Raw genomic sequence first — 18824 nt, 5'->3', positions numbered from 1 at the left:
GGGGGGGGGGGGGGGGTGATTACTAATACGTGTCGACCAATGTTTGAAGAAACACAAAGACAAGGCCATTGATGTAGTTACCCAGTATTCGACCAGAGTGACTAAAAGGTCGAGGAGCATGTGTACAACTGAAAATTACAAAAAAACGACCGAACTCACTCTGTTAGCCTCCAGTGCACACTTGATCATGTGAATAACACGACTATCCTCCAGGCGCATGGCGATGGCCAAGGCATCGTCCCCACGCTGAATCGAACGGTGAAACGGGTGAAGAACAAAACAATAAGTGATTACATGAGTGAAAAGTGAAAGTCTCCTGCTAAACACACACTGTGGAGTCACGTAGCAAGTAGGCTGTTTCTAGTGCACCAAACAGCAACTGAAAGTTAACAGGAACCCAAAAAAATGACAGTATTGGATGCACAATAACCCGATTTTGTGACGATACGGAGAAAGAGGGCCTTCGGTTTCTTAGATACCGATTACGTAGAAGATTGATGAAACCTCTTCGATGGTCCATTACCAGTTTTCTCATTTCAGGGCTCACCGGGTAGGTAGGTAACATCCTGATATTTGCATCAATTCGATCCCGTACAAGGCCTCCCCTAGGGGATGATCACACACATCACCGCTGATGGGAAGCTGGTCTATTTTCGGGCAATCTCTGCTTTTTGAACTACCGAATTTAAATCTGTTCAGTTCAGCAGCAACAAACGGGTACAACCCTTGATCCTTGTATGATGGAATAATAAGGAACAGACTCCTGATGTACGCGAATTAAAGTCGCTAAAAGTTCTCACGCAGCTGAGAACACCAGTCAGTTGGACTCCTTTTTGTTGTTAGCGGTATTCTGAACACATACCAAATAGGCAGCTTGTCACAAGCGCCTACAAAGCTCACCAAAGCCGCGACAAGAAAATACCTCTTGCTAATAAAAAATGTTAGTACTTCAGGTTGCATAGCTAGCCGTTGATTAAGATTGAAGGCGCACCGATGATTCGATCTCAATCAGCAATGAAACATTCGTATTAAGATTGCTTATAAACGGGGAGCGAAACAATGGCCAACATAATCTACATTTTGAAATATATGATACTTTATTGGACAGAGTTCTTACACCTCCTCAAAAGAGACATGCTATTACAGTGAAGACAACTCATTCTGAAGGCCGGGGATGGTTATGGAAATGTACCAAAAGGAAACAACAGAAGTGGAACGTTCTTGTATTTGTATCAGAAAAGCGTGAGAACATGGGATTCCTAATTCATCCCACATTTTAAACATTTACGTTGAAAGCGTTCGTTGGAAATAGGTTCGAAGTAAAGATTTTCGCGATTTCCTAGCCGGTATTTACGTGGTTCCCTTTATAGCCGCTTGGAAATCTACAGGATACGACACATCCGATGGACATGCTAACAGTCGGCTCACTATTAATGCATGTCGAATAGACTGTAAACTTTGTGTAGGGTAACTCTACAAGTATATTTCCTTTGGGAACACCACCATGAATAAATCAACCGTTAGAAGAATCGAACTGATCGCTGAACACCAAAAAGCAAATCATCAATCAGAGAAAGCGGTTGGAAGAGAACTGTCCCGCATAACTGCGTTCGGCAAACCGAAACGGGTCACCACTACTCCAGAGTTTGATCAATGCCACCTAAAGGTTTCATCTGAATGCATTGCTTTGTCTGTCCAACCATTAGTGCACACATCAGTTTCGCCTGAGCTATATGACCTGAAAATTGTAGTTGGCATACAAAGTTTCGTGGTGCAACAGCTCACCCAACGGCCCATCTTAAGCACTTACTCCACTGATGCATTAGTCTCACCATCATTCAAGTATGAAACCATGAAATAAGCGAAGAGATTCCCCAACCACAAACGCCCATGCTAAACCAAAACAAGTGACTAGACTGACAGGCTTGAAGAAGCAATATCAACCACACGGGGCGTCAAAACAGCCCCGTTCACCCCATTACACAAATTCTCGGTTTTTAGGGCTACGACCTTGTATCTTGAGACATGTAGCTTAAAGCAAGTTTCGGAAGCCTGAGATTCAACCGCACGGTACTACTGAATAATCTGGCAAAAATAAATTGATTACCAAGCAATAATTAGGAAGTCTCAGTGTTTTCAATTAACGGTATAAATGAATCCATGGTTTGTTACTAAGATTCCACCGAGCGGCAGTTCTTAGAAATTTGGACTGAACGCAGCGTCTGCAGTTGGAATTTACCTAACTGGTTGGAAGCACGAGAAGCAACTGAAGTAAAGATCAAAGAGAGGATACAACCATACGTGTGATACCGCTTGATCAACTGCGCTGAATTTTCGACAGAAGTGCTAGCTCACATGCTGATGGAATGCTGTGAACTTGGCGAGAATGGGTGTCGATTGAGCACAGTGGAGAATGAGGCAAACTATGCACAAGACCCACCTCAAAGACTGGGAAGTGACATGTTATACGTCTACCTAGCCTACAGATTGGCATATACGTATCTCTATGGAGTGCACAAAGAGAACAGATTAGCTAAAGCATTCCTAACAGTTCTCGCGAAATGCGATAGGCGAAATAGCAGATACAGAAATATTTTACAGTGTGAACCGCAACATTCAATCAATTCGCACGACAGCTAACTGTAACAGAACGAGGCTGATCAGGTGACGGAATGGACTTGGTGAGATTGGTGGAACGGGCCCGATGGAGAAAAATGAGAAATACTGATTCACTCATTTTACAGGTCCACTCCACCTTCGTCTTGATTAGTCACTTAGTTTGCTCAAGGTGACAGAATGCAAACACAAAAGTATAGACACGAGGACGATGATGATATCCTAACCAACTCAATCAGTTCTATAGTTGTTTGGGAAGTAGAAGGCAGTCGGATGGAACAGTCGGATTTATTGACTTTGGCAGACAATACAGATGTGGAGGAGATGCTGTGTGGAAACTCTGTTACGTGATTTCTTTGAAAATCTGCGAAGCATTTGTTTCGGATTGATGCGAACAAACTTAGTAGAGTGTGTTGCCTAAACAATTTGAGTCGACAGTAACTTTGATAATCACGTTCGTCTTTAGCCTTTACGTGGTTTAGGAGTTTAAGATTAGTCAGCACTCCACTGATTGACACTCGGTGCTTTTCGTAAACATACTTCTAGACTAATCTGCCTGTTTCCAGCAATTATCCGACAGTAGTGGAGTTCAAAATGGTACTTGGCAGTACAATAAAATAAGCACTCACATTGTCGCACAGCCGAAGATCCATATCTGGACAACTCAAGAGAGAGCTAATTACAGAGTGGTTTGCTTGCTGTATGGCATACATAAGAGCTGTGTTGCCCGCCATGTCTTGCATGTTTATTAGGGCCCCATGCTTGAGCAGTAGGTGGAGCACCTCCAACGATCCGTTCTGTGCAGCTAACATCAGAGGAGTGAGTTGTGGGTCGGCGTTCGACCGAAGATTCACGTCTCCCATATAGAACAGGCGGTCAAGAGGGCTCATTGCAAATGCACTTGATTGCTGAAAAAAGGAGCATAATAGGCATGTGTCAGGGAGTCACTGCATGAAAGCTAGGTATGTAAGTAGTCCCCTGACAAGGGGTTGACAAACGTAATCAGACATTTTATTTAGAAATAAGCCAGTACCTGACCAAAAGCTAACTGGCAATCCTCTCCCATGCATGCGTGAACTGACCGAGAGTTGGAATGTGTAAAGACCACGTGACAAAAAGGAAAATGTGCGGGCAAACGGTATCCCATGGTGTTTAAATTGACAGTGAAAATACACAGCTATTGCCAAAATTATACCTACTATTTCACGCGGACAACGCTCGCTGAATTCAAGACAGATGCGAACAAGACATAGCCATTTTGTGGGTCTATTCCACATCTACCAGAAATCTACTTCATACGGTCTCCCAAATGACTTTTAAAACTTGTGAAGATACCCAGGACAAGCAGATGGTAGCAAGATGCATCTAAACTTACCGTTCCGAGCGATGCGACCATGACAGGTGAGTAACCGGCCCGGTTCAGTTTATCTGGCTCTGCATAACCAGAATCTAGGATAAGGTTGACAACATCCCAGGCTCCATGCCCGACAGCAAGGTGAAGACAGGTGTCACCCTTGGGATTGGAAAAATAGCATCAATAGGAACAGATGAAATCAATTGGAATGCATCGACAAAACGGTTTCTTTCTACTTGTGTTTGAGGTCAAGTCTACCGGGTTGCAGGCACGTCTTATAAGTGCTTAGAGCCTTAGAGCCAACAAATTCTTCGAAATACCTCCACATGGTTGATACAGGCACACGTTTTAAATTCGCCGAGGGATGTGGTGATACTTAATGAAACAATACGTGAAACGGACGTCAATCAACCTCTTGCTAAGCTTCCCACAAAGAGTAGCATGAAAACCACGGTCTTGGACAATTTAGTAACGACTTCCTTTATCCATGATCTGCTCAGAATAAGGAGTAACCTGTTCAATTACGCTGGAAAATTACGAAGCACCGAGCGGCACTCACTGCCAGTATGCATGGAAGCCATCTACTCGTTAAATGCAAATGTGAAAATAAGTTAGAACCGTAGATGAGCTATAATGAGTGGTGAGTGTCAAGTGTCCAGTGGAACCTAACGTTGCATGGAAACATCATAAACGATAGATTCAGCTGGGTTCCAGGTGAGTCTCCGGCAAAACCAAATTAGTTTGAAAATGAGTGTATTTCGCTAATTTCGTGAAGTTTGGTTTCAAACAGAACATAAGGTTGACGGAAACTCGGGGACTGCGCCTACCAGATGAGACTCAAGAAGGGCGAAACCGGTCGTGGACTGTCGACAAATTTTCAGCAACCTTATGAGTAGTGCATTACGAAAATAAAAACCCTTTGAAGCAGCAACTGACGAGTATAACCAAAACGGTCGCTATTGTACAGTGGGTGCCCGAGGAAGAACACCATTTGACAAGAGGATGGCTTGAAGCAGTTACACGATAAAACTTCAGCAATATGGTCAAAAGGTGGTGGACGATGGCATGAACTTTGAAGACAATTAAAAAGAAATCACAACGTAGGTTGACTGCAACCGAAACATCCTCCACAATATTTTCCACAATATGGGCTACATGCGCGAGTACGCTGTTTCATCTATCGACGGGTGAATTTGGTATGGATGATTAAGGCTGTGGACAGAGGGTTGGTAGTAGTCAGCTTTCATTTTAGTGGCAAATCTCTTGCGTTCGTCAGCGTTGGGATCTGCCATAAAATATCCTGGAGCTAACTCGATGGAACGCGGGATAAGATAACCCTATTCTACGTACGGGGTAACAATACAGCTAGTGAGGCCAAGAGTGACAAGCTGGGCAGGGTTATAGGGAGCGAAAGATGTTCGAATCCGATTAAATATAAGGAAGTTTTGCTCATTTCGTTAAATACAAACGCATATATAAGAAAATCGAATGTAATGGTAGAGTTCGGGACAACCCAAAGCAGAATGAAGCAGGCTAACTACCATCCTGAAGAGATCAGAATGAACTGCAGCATCTTTTAGGTTTAGAACGAGTTGTGAGCTAAAATGGGTAGCCCAAGAGTTTAAACTTTAGGAAAGCAAGCAGGGAAGAATATCATGTATGACAGATTCAGTTGAGTCTTTCGTGAAAACCAAAATGATATGAAATGATTGTGTGTCGAAAGGGAGGGAACATACTTGTTCGTTTGTAGACTGAACCACGGACCTCAAAAGATCTGGATGGTATTCGTAGAGAATGGCGAAGAAATCTTCCAGCTGCTCACGCTTCTCTTGTGCCGAAGACGACAACTCAAAGCAGATCTTGGTCAGCTTCGCCAATTCACTTGACTGTGAACAATAGAAGAGTGATATAAGTTGTGAACAAATCTGCCCGGGTCAATTCATCGACTGAAAAAGTACGCGGGATTCATATTCTTTGAGTACGTCTGGGTTTCGGAAGTCTAGCGCCACTTCAATTGAAACCAAGACGCCAAAAAGGCAATGATAGAGGAAAAATGTAGAAAATCCATAATTCAGATAGGCTGTCAGCTTCTGAGAGAAGGATAGCAGAGGTTACACACAGAAGATTTTTCGGATGTCCTCACATACAGAACTAGGTAACCTAGTGAAGTTGAAGTACTTCGAAAATTGAGAAGTTTGCTACAGCCACGTTGACGAAAATACAGGGACTGTGAAAAACCACTGAAGTATATACTGAAGCTACACTATCAAGAGTAAAATGGCGCCAAAATGGACTGTTACTGTATTCCTCACCTTGCTGATTAGCGAAAGGTGTGAGAATGTACGCCAACTTGATACCTGGCACAAACTTTCTTGTTTACTAAAGATGGGCCTGTAAGCAGGATAGTGCAAATTAAACCAGCTATCGTAACTGGGAGCCACGTGATTCACTCATTTGGGGAAGAAAAAACGTGACAAGCATTCAATTCAATCAACCAGTTAATCAGATATAAACCGGGTACCATAAGCACATTGGTTCCAGCCGCTACAGTTTCGGTCACCGGAAAGTAGAAGAGTGTGAGACATATATCCAAGTCCTGGAGTCGACGACATGTTTCGCTAGTTCATGAGCTTGGTATTTACGCATTTCAGGAGATAGCTTTGATGCATGATCGGCAGTGACTGCGCGATTGGGTCATTTCTGTCAGTGTCATTACCCATTACTGACACTCGGGTCCAAATCCTCTGCGGTACGTTGGTATGCGCTTCACACCTGTAAAGTGTGAAGTGCTCCAACACGACTGGGTTGGACTGAACCCAAGCCCAAGCTTGCAGACGAGCCGATCGACGTGATAGAAAAAATTTTTTACCTGGACAGTTGTATAAGTTCAGGTAGACTCGCTGGAGATGCCATTACTTCTCGAATCGAGAAGGCAGGGCAGCTTTTGTCAACCTCTGACACCTATGGCGCCGAAGTGACATCAGTTTGACCGTCAATGGCACCGAGAGGTGGACAACGGTGGCAACGGAGTATGAAAGAATTAACCAGTGAACTTAGTTAGGTAGATAACTGCCACCTCCCTGGATGGGGACCCTGGGATTGATCTCATCAATACTTAATAACACCAGCAGAAATGGCCCAATCGCACAGTCATTGGCGTTCGGGTATCAAAGTTATCGCCTTCAATAAGTGGCTACTTCGTTCCCCAAACTACACAAACATGCTATCGCCACCAGGGCTTGGCAGCACTGTCCTACTTTCCGGTGATTGGAACTATAGCAGCTGGAACCAATGTGCCTATGACACATGCTTTATAGCTGATAAATCGAATTGAATTTGATTTTTTCAGACTGTTCACCAGGATCTCGCCACTTCCTTGACGAGTGCGGGGTCGGGGTTGTCCGCGCTAGGTACCCCGACGCGCTCCAGGATTGATATTACGCTGGATTTCGGTTGTTGACGGCGAGCTGGAGCTGGCATTCCACTCAAACCCGCTGGGTTTCTCCAGTTGTTGTGTTGAGGGAGACTGGCTGAACTGGCCTTGGAAGTGGCAGCGCCCATCGAGCAAGAAGGCGATTGAGGGAGTGAATTACCGTTTCATATTTACCCCATCTTTTAACCGATTGCCCGAACCAGCTGAAAAGGGGTGCGGCTGTTGCGTGAAACGTAAGCCTTCGCTATCACCTAAGCCCTCAAAATCCACCAGAGTTCTTTGTGCCGACCTAGAGCTGCCACCTTACCGTGATTGAGCCTCAGTGCTGCAACGATCGCGTGGGCTACACTGGCTGGAACTTCGTTCCACAAGTTGGGACCATGCCAGGAAACCTAAAAGGAGCAGTCAGACCAAGAGCAATGAGACCCCGTACTATGAGTAATCGTGCTACGAAGTGGTCTTAGGGTAAAGTCGTACTGTTCTCTGCGATGGGAGTGTGGCCGCAGTGAAATGTTTCTCCAAGACGACCACCATGTCCATATTAATGGAAGCAGTGATGCTGATCTCCACGGGGAAGGACGGATTAGGAAAGGTCGGCCCTAAATCCGCACACTCCGATCGCCCAACCATTGACTGTGGCTGCTGGCGCATTATTCAATACGGTCGAAATGCTTTCAAAAACGTAGTCTAGTGCTGAGTAAAAGGCCCCTGCTGCACGCAGCCGCGTCAGAGGTGACACAACAACGTCTGATGTTCTGATGCTGAGAGGGATACTCTCTATCGAGAGTCATTCAGGCTCATTCGGCAAGCAAGAAGCGCTGACATTGTGATCTTTGTGGAAGATACGAACGCTCAATTTGGTCGTCTGAGCTCCGTAGAATCACACTTGGGCGGTCATTTCGGAGGCAACGCTCGGCGCACAGAGAGAGCATTCTACTCATGAACTGTACTTGGTCAGTACGAGCATTCGGCATAAACGTTCACGTCGTTTAACTTGGCGGTCAACCGCAAATCAGCCGTGAAACCAGTTGGACCACATGAGCATCAACCACCGGTGGGAAGGTACGATTCCTTTTGGTGCACACAACTTCCGATCGCGCCATGGTACATGCACGCCTGATATTTTGTTTCCCCTCAGGTCCCAGCAAGTTCCCACCATCTTCCCACAACTACCATAGCTCAGTTTCAAGCTGTATTATACCCGTACAATCTACTTCGAATATGGTACCGAATGAAACATGAGGCGACTGGCTAAACCACATTCAGTCAATTAAGAGCACCATAAGGGGAAGATTCAGCTGGGTTCCAAGTGAGTCTCCTATCGAAACGAAATTGATATGTAGGCGAGTGTATAAGTCGAAATCTGTGGTTTGGGTTCAAACAGAATATAAAGTTGACAGAAACTGGAGGACTGAGCCTACCTGATGGGTCCCAAGAAGGGGAAACCGGCCGTGGGCTGTCGAGGAGTTCTCACGAACCTTATGAATAGTGGACTGCGTCCATCGATCGTAGTCATACTGTCTATGACCAAGGACACTAAGAGTACTGAGTTTTCACACATCAGACATCTATCCAAACTAGGACATCTAACCCAAGGAACAGGAGAGTTAAGAACCAGCGTAGTGTTTTGACCACAACACTGAACATTGACAGCAAAAACAAAAACGTCATTCTGCAAGATCGGTTGCCAGGAACTTTGGGGTTTGGATTATGCAACCCAGTTTAGGTAAATAATGCATACGAAGGGGACCACAAAAAATGCACAGCTTGATCAGCAAACCGAACGAAACCAACGAGCACAAAACGCACCCGCCCACACACACACACCTACCTGAAGAGATTTGGTATGCTTCGAAGAACATTGTGCAGCCAACGATTGACATGCTTTAGTGGCTTCGTCGGAGATGTTAAAACTATGTAAATAAGGGTAGAGAATGAACCGGTTGGTATGTGTGTGCCAAATGAGCAAAAAATAAGTGAACGTATAAGACCGGTGAATTGTGTTACATCTGCCTTTACCTAATGTGAGGATATCTGTCTAACAACACGATCGATTGGTATGGATACAAAACCACAGACTTGTTTTGGCGAAAACCTAGTAAGACAGTAGTCCCGTCAACTTCGCGATATGCAGAAAAGATGAGAAGCGGTTGATTTCAACTAATCATCTCTCAAACTTCGAAGCCTCTACTGATAGCAACATCGCGTGCCTTCTGAATCGGTGCCGCCATTTAATCCCCACTCACAGAGCCTATCCTTTAACGCATGTTCTGGTCTTTAGTCATTTCATCAGATTTTGAACCGGGACTTCAACACTATTGAAATAAATTTCGTTGTAAAATCTTTCTGAGAATTCGTCCGTTCGCTCAAAGTAAAAGTAATGAACCTGTCCCGTGTTCCGAATCATCAAAGTGCTGTAGATGACTGGCTGAGTGCAAACATCAATGCCAGATCGAAGAAAAATGAACCACGCTTAAAGATGTGGGGGGGATATTATCGTAAACGCAATCAGCTCACGGAAACGATAAGGAACAAAGGAATCCTAAGGTGTTTTGGTGTCTGAACGTGTGGGCCTAGATTCATCGAACGATGTGCGCATTAAGTTTGTCTGCGGGAGAACGCCTGGAATACATGCTAACTGTTCGGATTCGGATTCCTCAAACGTAAAGTTTCGATATCCAAATCTCTTTAGCCCCACTCTCTTTTCAAATGGCAAAACCCGCTTGAAATCTCGTGAGCATTCTATACACTTATTCCGTCGACGGAAAATCTCATTTGTTCGAGTGAAGACGCGTTGGAAATGTCTCTTTCGGTTTCAATACGCCTGAGTGCATTGGAGGACCAGTCACTCTAAGCCCATTCCCAAAGTGACTACAAACTATGGTCCCACTGTTTCTTCAGAAGTTTCAACGAAAAGTATGTGAAGGATAGTACCCAGTGATCTTCTCCATTGCTGGTCCCTTCCAAGTTGCACGTAAGACAAATCCTGGTAGGTTCGATGCTGTTTAGTTCACTATTTCGCATCCAGGCAGAGGTAAGTCTAAGGTCGAACAATTTTCTTCACTTCTTTTCGGTGCCCTCACGCTCATGTCGCTCTAAACGGACGAATTTGCGCTAAAAGCTCTTCTTCCTAAGGTGGTTGCATGGTTGATTATTTCTTCTCTTAACTCTAGTACATTAAGACGAGATGGCAATAGACTTCGCTTTCACCTAGTAATGCTGTGGTCCCTCAAAGATCAGTTTTAACGTCACTTTTTCTTATGCCGGGTACGAATGATCTTCGAACCGTCCAGTTATTCAAAATTTTCCAACATACCGATTGTGTACATTTTTGCAACAAAGTTACCTTTCCATCAAACACAGTTCGCGGGCCCCTAAAAAATCCGAAATCACCAACGCGCACGCACGATCATATAAGGGCGCCATCGAGGTTGTTCTTGCCCCGGGTGTGAGACACATGAAATCTGTCTACTCAGTCCAGGGCACTATGAGCTGCCTTTGAGGGTGTTCAGATTTGTCATATAGGACAGATTCGGTCGAAACTTTGCCTATTCGGCTTCTGGCCTCTGATTGGTAGTCAAACAGTGTCATTTCATTTAAGTACTCCTTAACAAAACATCAGTGGGATTCCAATCTTTTGAAATTCTATGACGTGAGCTGTTATCTTGGTATTATCTTCCGAGTGAAATAAGGGTTGACGAGCGATCAAAAGCAAACCCGTCTCGTTTTCTCTGGTGTTCTGAGTCGGGGAAGAGAACTGCCCTGTGTTTCCAGTGTAAGTTTAAGTCGGAACGCGCAAAACTCTACTTCGGCGAATGACCTTCCGGACTCGAATTTAACTTATTCCAATATTGCGAGTGGCCGCCTGAGAAAACAGCAGTACAGTACTGCATGCAGAATTAGTCTGACTGCGAAAGACAAGCATGCTGACGGCTTGTCTTCATATAACCTATCTTGGCATGTTTCACCTCAACTTCAATAATTACAACTTCTACGGAGTCATTCATTGCCAAAGTTAGTCTGTTTAGGTTAAAGTAACAGACAGGATGCTCCAGAAGTGAGAATTCCTGCCATAGAATCGGACGCAAACGCAGTCGGTCGACCGGGATCTTCTTTTGTTTTTATTTTTAGACAATGCTCTGGATCTGACAATGCTACAGAAACTTGGGAGTTGGCTGAAGACTGGGCGACACTTGTTGAAAACCACACCATCACTATATTTACATTACTAGATTTACATTTATGGCCGCCTATGTGATGGTGCGTGCGCCATTGAAAGGCACCCACGTGCAGGGAACACTGCACAGTTCGATTTTGTAGAAGCGTGCAAAGTGTAGCGTGGGCAGGGGGGTTGCACGCATATGGTAAGTAAGCCCAGTCGTATCTAACATGCTATAAGCCTACAACTTGCCTCATGAAACTGCTCTCCGAGTCACTCCTTCGATAAAACCTTGCCTCACGTCTCCTCAACTATGCGTATTGAGTCGATTGCTTAAACTGCTACAGATACCCAGGAATTGATTTTTACATCACTCTGCTTTACACTGCTCATGCCGAAGGAAACCTACCAAAGCTAAGAGAGATGTTCTTCTGCAAGCTATGCTAATCCCTCACTAATCCTGAGATAACAAAGACGCAATTTGAAACAGCATTTTATCCTTTTGGGTTTTGCGCTTGGCGACTTGCTCATCAGTACTCGCTTTTGTGATGAGGATAAGCTGAAATCGTCCCACTTAGACAGTACTCAGTGAAATGTCTGCTGATCTAATCTAGTTTATTATCGGATAACTAGATGGACAGCTTTTAGTTTGGTGCAATATAATGAAATTACTTCCATCGCATTTCGATGATATCAACTATTTTGACTGATGACTTGCGATGTAAACTCACGTACAGGTTACTCATGCACTCCAAGTGACTCGTAAACCTACTCAACTGGTGGGATTGCGCACACTCATCATAAGATGACAACAAAGAAGTCACGGGGCAGCGGTGAACATTCCAACAAACCAAAAAACTAGCTTGGAATGCGGGAACAAGTAGGTTGATGGGACTTCGGGAGAACGCACAAGGTATGTTAGACAGATGCCATTGCTACATCCATCTCTCTGTTGAGAACCGATTTGTTTGAAAAGGCAGCCCAAGTACGGGTAACCAGAGGAGAGTATGTGTAACCGAAGAAGCAACAGTTATTGGCGTATTGCAGCCAAACAGAAAATGATCAGCGAGTTTCTAGTCATGGAGATAAAAGAGGTTAATCAATTGATTTTTATCGACTTTTAGAAACACAATATGGATGTGCGCCTCCTGATAGGCTGGAACATAGGGTTTAGTAAGTGACACGCACGTGGTTCTTATTCCCAGAGCAAAGAGCTCGGATCAAGGATGGACCATAATCTAACGATGTTCAGAGTTTCAAAATTCACTCTGTACTTGCAGTGCTTAATTCCGTTTGCGTTTTCCCGTACCAATTTTTTCACGTTCAGCTAACCCCGGTAAGGTGACTCGGACTATATGGAATTCGGAGACCAAAATCAGCGTGTTGTTTGAATGAAAGTGAACATGAACACCGTTTGACACAGTCTAAGATACTGAGTGAAGAAAACCAGAAGAGCACCGCCTTCCACAGGAAAGCCACATCAAATGATTTCCGTTTCTAAGACAACGTTACAGGTCACGTATTAGTGCCTGACATGACCCACCTGCGAGCCACTAGTTTCTAGCAGATGTTCACAAGCCTCGTGAAGAAAATACTTGCTACTTTGAAAGTAAATTAAGACGGATTTTTTAGAGAATGACCTGTCCATTGTGCACTCGTTTGAAATGACGAAGTGATCTTTATTGTGGAGAACCTAGATCAAATAAGGTTAGTTAGATGCGCAGTCCACAGGGACCACCCCCTAAAACAAGACCGCAAGACATCACAAATAACTGGACGTATTGAGAAGGGAACAATAAAGATAGCCTACGTGTGATTCCTCGATGGTGCACGCGTGGCGAATGAGGCGGACTGTGCTCGGGAGGGGCTGTAAAAAGAGGAAAAATATATGCAGCCGTTTAGCGGAAAAATTTAGAGGAAAAATACGTGGATCAAGCGTTAACGACGGTAAGAGATACGGAATACTCAGAAACAATCCTCTTTTTTGATAAAGTACATGAGAGAAGTGATTTTGAAGGCAATAGAAACGCCACACCTGCATGTGTAATGCGGCCTAACAGAGAGATGTTTCAATCGTTCAGAGGGGACGACACTCTTGGATCGAAAATAACCGTTGGAAGAAAATTTACCGTTGAGATTATCCGCCCAATACTGAAATCACCCGGGATAGCACTTGTCGCTTCTTGATCTGTTTCATGTTCAAGGCAAATGTGTAGTGTGTAGGGTCTTTAAATCCGTTTGGCGCTCAGTAGCGAAATTCAAAAAATGTTTAAAGGCAATGCTTAATTCCGTGAACATGGAGCAATAGTCCTAAACGTTCCAACTACACTGGTGTCATGGTTATGGGTATTGAGTGTACGCGACTCAAAAACGCCCTCAGCATCAAAAACGAATACCTGCAAAAGAGGTCCGCCGTTCGGAAGGCGTAAAAAGGTGCAAAGAATTCCTGTTTATCGTCGATTCACCACTGTATCCTGAATAGATCTGCCAACACCATAACGAAAAGCCAACTGATGAGGGATGTAAACCTGACGAACGAACTGACCGGATAAAAGATCTGCATACTAACACACGTAGGCCTGCCATGAAATAGCGCTTGCGTGCGCGAATAGGCCGAGTTCGCTTGTTCGGATTATCGTGCAGATAGTGATTTAGCCATACAGTCGATCGACGCTTGCTTCGGGAGGTATCCTTTCCTAATTAGCCGAATGTTTCTTGCGCTATCCACCGACCACAACTAAGTCAGGTCGATAAAAACGCCCACACAGAAGGGACATTGAAAATTGGCTAATAAAATATGCTTCGTGTCCCACGGAGAAAAAGATCATAAAACATTTCATCAGCCAACACTGTGTTCGAAATGAGCTCCGATTGATTCCACTTCTGGGGTGAGATGGCCCAAGTGGTTAGAGCGCGAATTCACTGACCGGTAAGTTCGTGGTTCGAACCTGACCTCTGCCTCTTGACTTCCCCTGTCTAGCCTTGGACAACCTAGGAGTCTTCGTGCAACCCTCGGGTGGCATGGCAGTTAGACACTGAAAGGGTGCTACAGCTGAACGGTTTTTTGAACTTCTGAACCACATCGTTCCCAGGTCGAAAAACCTGTAGATGGGAATGGACTGTCGTAATGGACCAACAGATGTGCGCCAAACAGGTCGACAATCTCTAGTATATACGACAATGCGAAACAACTGTGAACCCACATAATCGGTATAAATGTGACATTGGTTCATTGAGAAATTTCAAAGATACTTTTCGATCTTTTCGCCTCAAAACGTCTCATGAATCATCTTGGTATACGTTAGGTGAATGCGCGAGTAGTTTGTTCGGAGATTCTACATTCCTGAATTACATCGGCTACAAACTCAGTCCAGCGGTGAGACACCCCAGATGACACTGTGAATGACCATTCTGTTGACTATACTACGGCCGGTTCCAATCAATGGATATGCATCATACAGAGGAGGTAAAAGGTTGCTCAAGAGCCAAACACATATAATAGCGAGTATCAACATACGACTGACGTTGTGCGACAACCTTACTACAGTGAAACCTCTTCGCATGGGCGATCTTGCATTTGGATTCCCCGCGAGCTCGTTAGAATTTTTACAAGAACCGGATTCTATGGACTGGAGAATTCAGTGTACTCAAACGGTTCATAAACCATCCTCAATTGGGTAGAGTGTTGCAGTACAAGTGGCAAGCTTGTGAGTAAATGGACTACGGTTCCTAAGGCGCTCGTACAATATTCTGATTTGACAAGAAACTATGAAGATGGACAACTGGGTTAAAGCACTTGAAACCGATCCCTCTTGACTTAAAACGGTTGAACTGCGGACCGTTTCAATGGATACTCATCAGCTGGACTGAAAAAGAGATGACCACATTCGCGTGTGTGATCACAAGTCAGAACTAACATGCGAAGTTGTCGTTGGGGTTTGGTCATCTTTGCGAGTGAAGACCGGAAGTTCGGTGGTTCGAACCCGAACTTAGCACCCAGGCTGTTCCCGTTTGGGTTTGGATAACCTGGTGTTGCAACCGAACGATTATTTATTAATTTACTATCAGAACTATCATTCGTCCAACGAGACAAGGTAAGCAATCTAAAAAGTCTGCACCCTGTACATTACAGGGAAGGTGGAGAAGCCCTGGTGAACGGAAAATCCGATACGAAGACAAACTACTGTAATTCCGATCTTCAAAAATGCACAAGAAACTCATGCGAAAACCATCGTAACATCAGCCGTAGGGAACAAGACGCATTCTAATACAATCTTGCACAGGTTCGTCGATTACTTGAAAAGAATAATTCACCACTCTGGATTCCGTTTTGGTCGCTAATGCGCTGACGAAATCTTTAGATTAAGGTGGCTTCTCGAACAGCGCCACTGTTTGATACGTCCAACGATTGTCCTTTTTTCAGATCGGGAAGTTGTTTTCGATTCTGTCGACGACCAGATATCATGGCAGTGCCTGTTATGCAAAGATGTATGACTTGAATGTTGATTCGGCATAAGGAGACCGCCAACTACTGTGGGCGCGTACGGGTATACAGGGTGTTTTTCACAAGCTTGCTATATCCATTGGTAGACCAAGCTGTCTAGTTTCACCATCGTTCTTCAAATTTGTCATTTACCTGCTGTTCGAAACTTCTCTGTCTTGGAAACCGCGGAAATTATCGAGGGCTGCGCGAATAATCAGGCGATATATTTTTCCCTGGTTCCGCTCCTCTAAAGCCATGGTATGTTTTATTATCCTTTCACAACTGTGGTGCTGGAGTAAGGTCAGTTTGCCTGTCAACTACAGAGTATATACTACAATAGTGCGATCGATATTGTCTTACGGATCGGAAATTCGGCTAAAAGGTATCCACGGGACCCCCGGTGTTTGAAAGTCGATGTTTCCGAAATACTGGCCGTTTTTGGTGAGGCATTGGATTAGCAACGCTGAGATACGTCAAACTGTTTTACGCAGAAAGAACCCATCAATGATGGACGAGCTACTAACGCTTTATAGGCCATGCTGCAGTTTGAATTTCACATGAATATCTTTCTCATAGAGCTCTTTTCTCCAGCCCTCTGATGAGCGGAAACTACCAACGGACACACGGTCTGCGACATGACTAAGAAATTCAAAAGCTCTAACAAGCAAGCTCAGCCGAATTGACAACTACTGCTTTCTTCAACAGAGGGGACGGAGGCCAGACTTATCAATAGTTAGTCACTGCAAGACGACCCAGCCATCTAGTCAGTGGCATTTGTATGCTGAAGCCACCACCCTTATTGAGTAGCCATATTCGCCGTGATTTAAAGAACGGAGATAATTTGACATTAGTTACCGATTAGGCCACTGCCTCCAATATCCGGCTATACCGTCTTATTTTTCTCTGACCAAAACTCTAGTGACTGGGACCCCAGGTACATGGTTTATAGCGGACAAACCGAACTGAATTAAACCGCATTCCGGCTTTTTACTGAATGTCCTACATCGATCAACCATTCATATGGATAGTAAGGAAATCGACTGAGGATATGAATCTTCGCTTTGGGGACCAAAGGCACGGAAATAACAAACCTACCCCGGATGAATAGTTGTCAACACCGATTCACTAGTCCCAAAAGAAGAAGCCGTCGTAGTATGAGAGGCAGAATGTACACCAGAAGATTCGGATGTAACATGTTCAGTGAAATATGTATGTTCGCCAGTAGAACACTCTTCACGGTGTACAGACACCTTTTCTTTCGACGCCGACGCACCCGGTGCTCGGGTTGTCTCCATCCAGAAATGTTTCAACTCTGGGCTTTGGGCGATGGAAGTATGAGAAACAGAATCAGAAGCCTGGCAGGTTGGTGAAGCATGAAAAATCGGTATCTCGTAGCTTTTCAAAGGCGGCGATCGCAAGGCACTGACGTCCGGAACACAGGTGGATGGGGATGTTTGGGGCGATATCTGAATCGGAGTTAACGGCCGAAGTAAAGGTGGAGATGGGTGATCTGCGATATGGTGCACTACTTCGACACACGGCTGATAATGACGTACTACGTGAGAGGAAACCACCGGCTTAGATCGTGCCAAGATGCTGTCTAGCACAACACTATCACCGCGTGTAAGTCCATCCAAATTAACATCCCCAGGGACTAGATGGCAAGCAGATTGTTCATCAACTATTCGCCGTTCCGTGGAAACTGTGCAGCTTTCACTTTGAGCGGTCTTTGTGTAGGGGCCATGTGAAGTATACGAAGTCTCCTGGGTTTGTACAAATTCCGAAAACGGCGCTTTGCTGGGTCCAAGGCCTGATTGGAACAACTTTTGCGCTTCCGTGGGTGATAAAGGTCTTGAGGAGCGCAGATGCTGATATGGCGGGTTGGAAAGAAACATAATGGTGTGAAAAATCATTAAACGGGTAGAGAGAATATCCCAGTGAGAGCAGCATGTCATCGTGCACAGTACCCAAGAGGCAATAATATAACACTACAAGATGACACCCAAAGTTTTATAGCATGGCGGCACGGGAGTGGATGATTAACCGATAAAAAAAGAGAAAATGAGGCACATCAAATAAACGGGTGGTTTTTTGTATGCAGAAGGAAGGCTACTAAAACAATGGCGCGTAATAGTTTGGTATGTTGGAGAGGGGGTGTCCTGGTAACTGGATCACGACTGCAGTACGGTAAGCAATGACTTGTTTCTCCAAAGTTGAAGGAAAACAAGTGAAATGGATGCCAGGTTAACCTTTTAAGAGCGTTTCAAGATGATCGACCTACCAAACAGACAGTTAGACAGTCTACATAGATCCTAAAATCATACATGATCATACCTGATCTGATTAAGACCTCGTCAGTCAACAGTAGGGAGGAAAATAGTCCGTACAGGGAACTACGTCGATGGCACCTAGGCTCTTTGTTATCGCGTACATCGTGTTTCGTCACGTTGCCGTTCCTCGCCTTCTTGTGGTGAGAATTAGCACCCTTGGGAATAGACTACAACTAGGCATAACGGGTATACGAAAATCAGTACTACAGAGGCCGATATAAGCTGGGTTCGGGCTACCGAACACGAGGTCCACGGTTCCCAACTAAACCTGAATCGCTGATCATTAACTGTTTTAGTGGGCATAACTTGGCACTATCTTAGCCCTCACACTCCCCTCAGGCTGCGTGGCGGCTGTGCGTCGAAAAGATACCATAATCTGACTATCCGATTAGTTTTAGATGAATAAACTATATAATTCGCATAACCTCGCTTTAAACCCCGAAGGATAC

The 18824-nt window shown here is 44.6% G+C and overlaps 1 protein-coding gene across 1 annotated transcript in view; it reads right to left on the bottom strand.

Annotated features, from left to right (window-relative positions):
• The window catches only part of T265_09508 (hypothetical protein), a gene marked incomplete at both ends in the record, with an annotated part of 71346 nt that overhangs the window by 12112 nt on the left and 40410 nt on the right, over positions 1-18824 (bottom strand). Inside the window, 7 exons of the mRNA XM_009175596.1 lie at positions 160-246; positions 3246-3524; positions 3992-4129; positions 5707-5856; positions 9235-9316; positions 13373-13429; positions 17141-17913. Coding sequence (XP_009173860.1) covers positions 160-246; positions 3246-3524; positions 3992-4129; positions 5707-5856; positions 9235-9316; positions 13373-13429; positions 17141-17913 — 1566 coding nt within the window. The remainder of the gene's footprint in view (positions 1-159; positions 247-3245; positions 3525-3991; positions 4130-5706; positions 5857-9234; positions 9317-13372; positions 13430-17140; positions 17914-18824) is intronic.

The sequence above is a fragment of the Opisthorchis viverrini genome (genome assembly GCF_000715545.1).
Source record: "Opisthorchis viverrini unplaced genomic scaffold opera_v5_280, whole genome shotgun sequence".
Classification (NCBI taxonomy): domain Eukaryota; kingdom Metazoa; phylum Platyhelminthes; class Trematoda; order Opisthorchiida; family Opisthorchiidae; genus Opisthorchis; species Opisthorchis viverrini.
The sequence above is the reverse complement of the archived record's forward strand: the minus strand, read 5'-3'. Positions and strand labels throughout refer to the sequence as shown.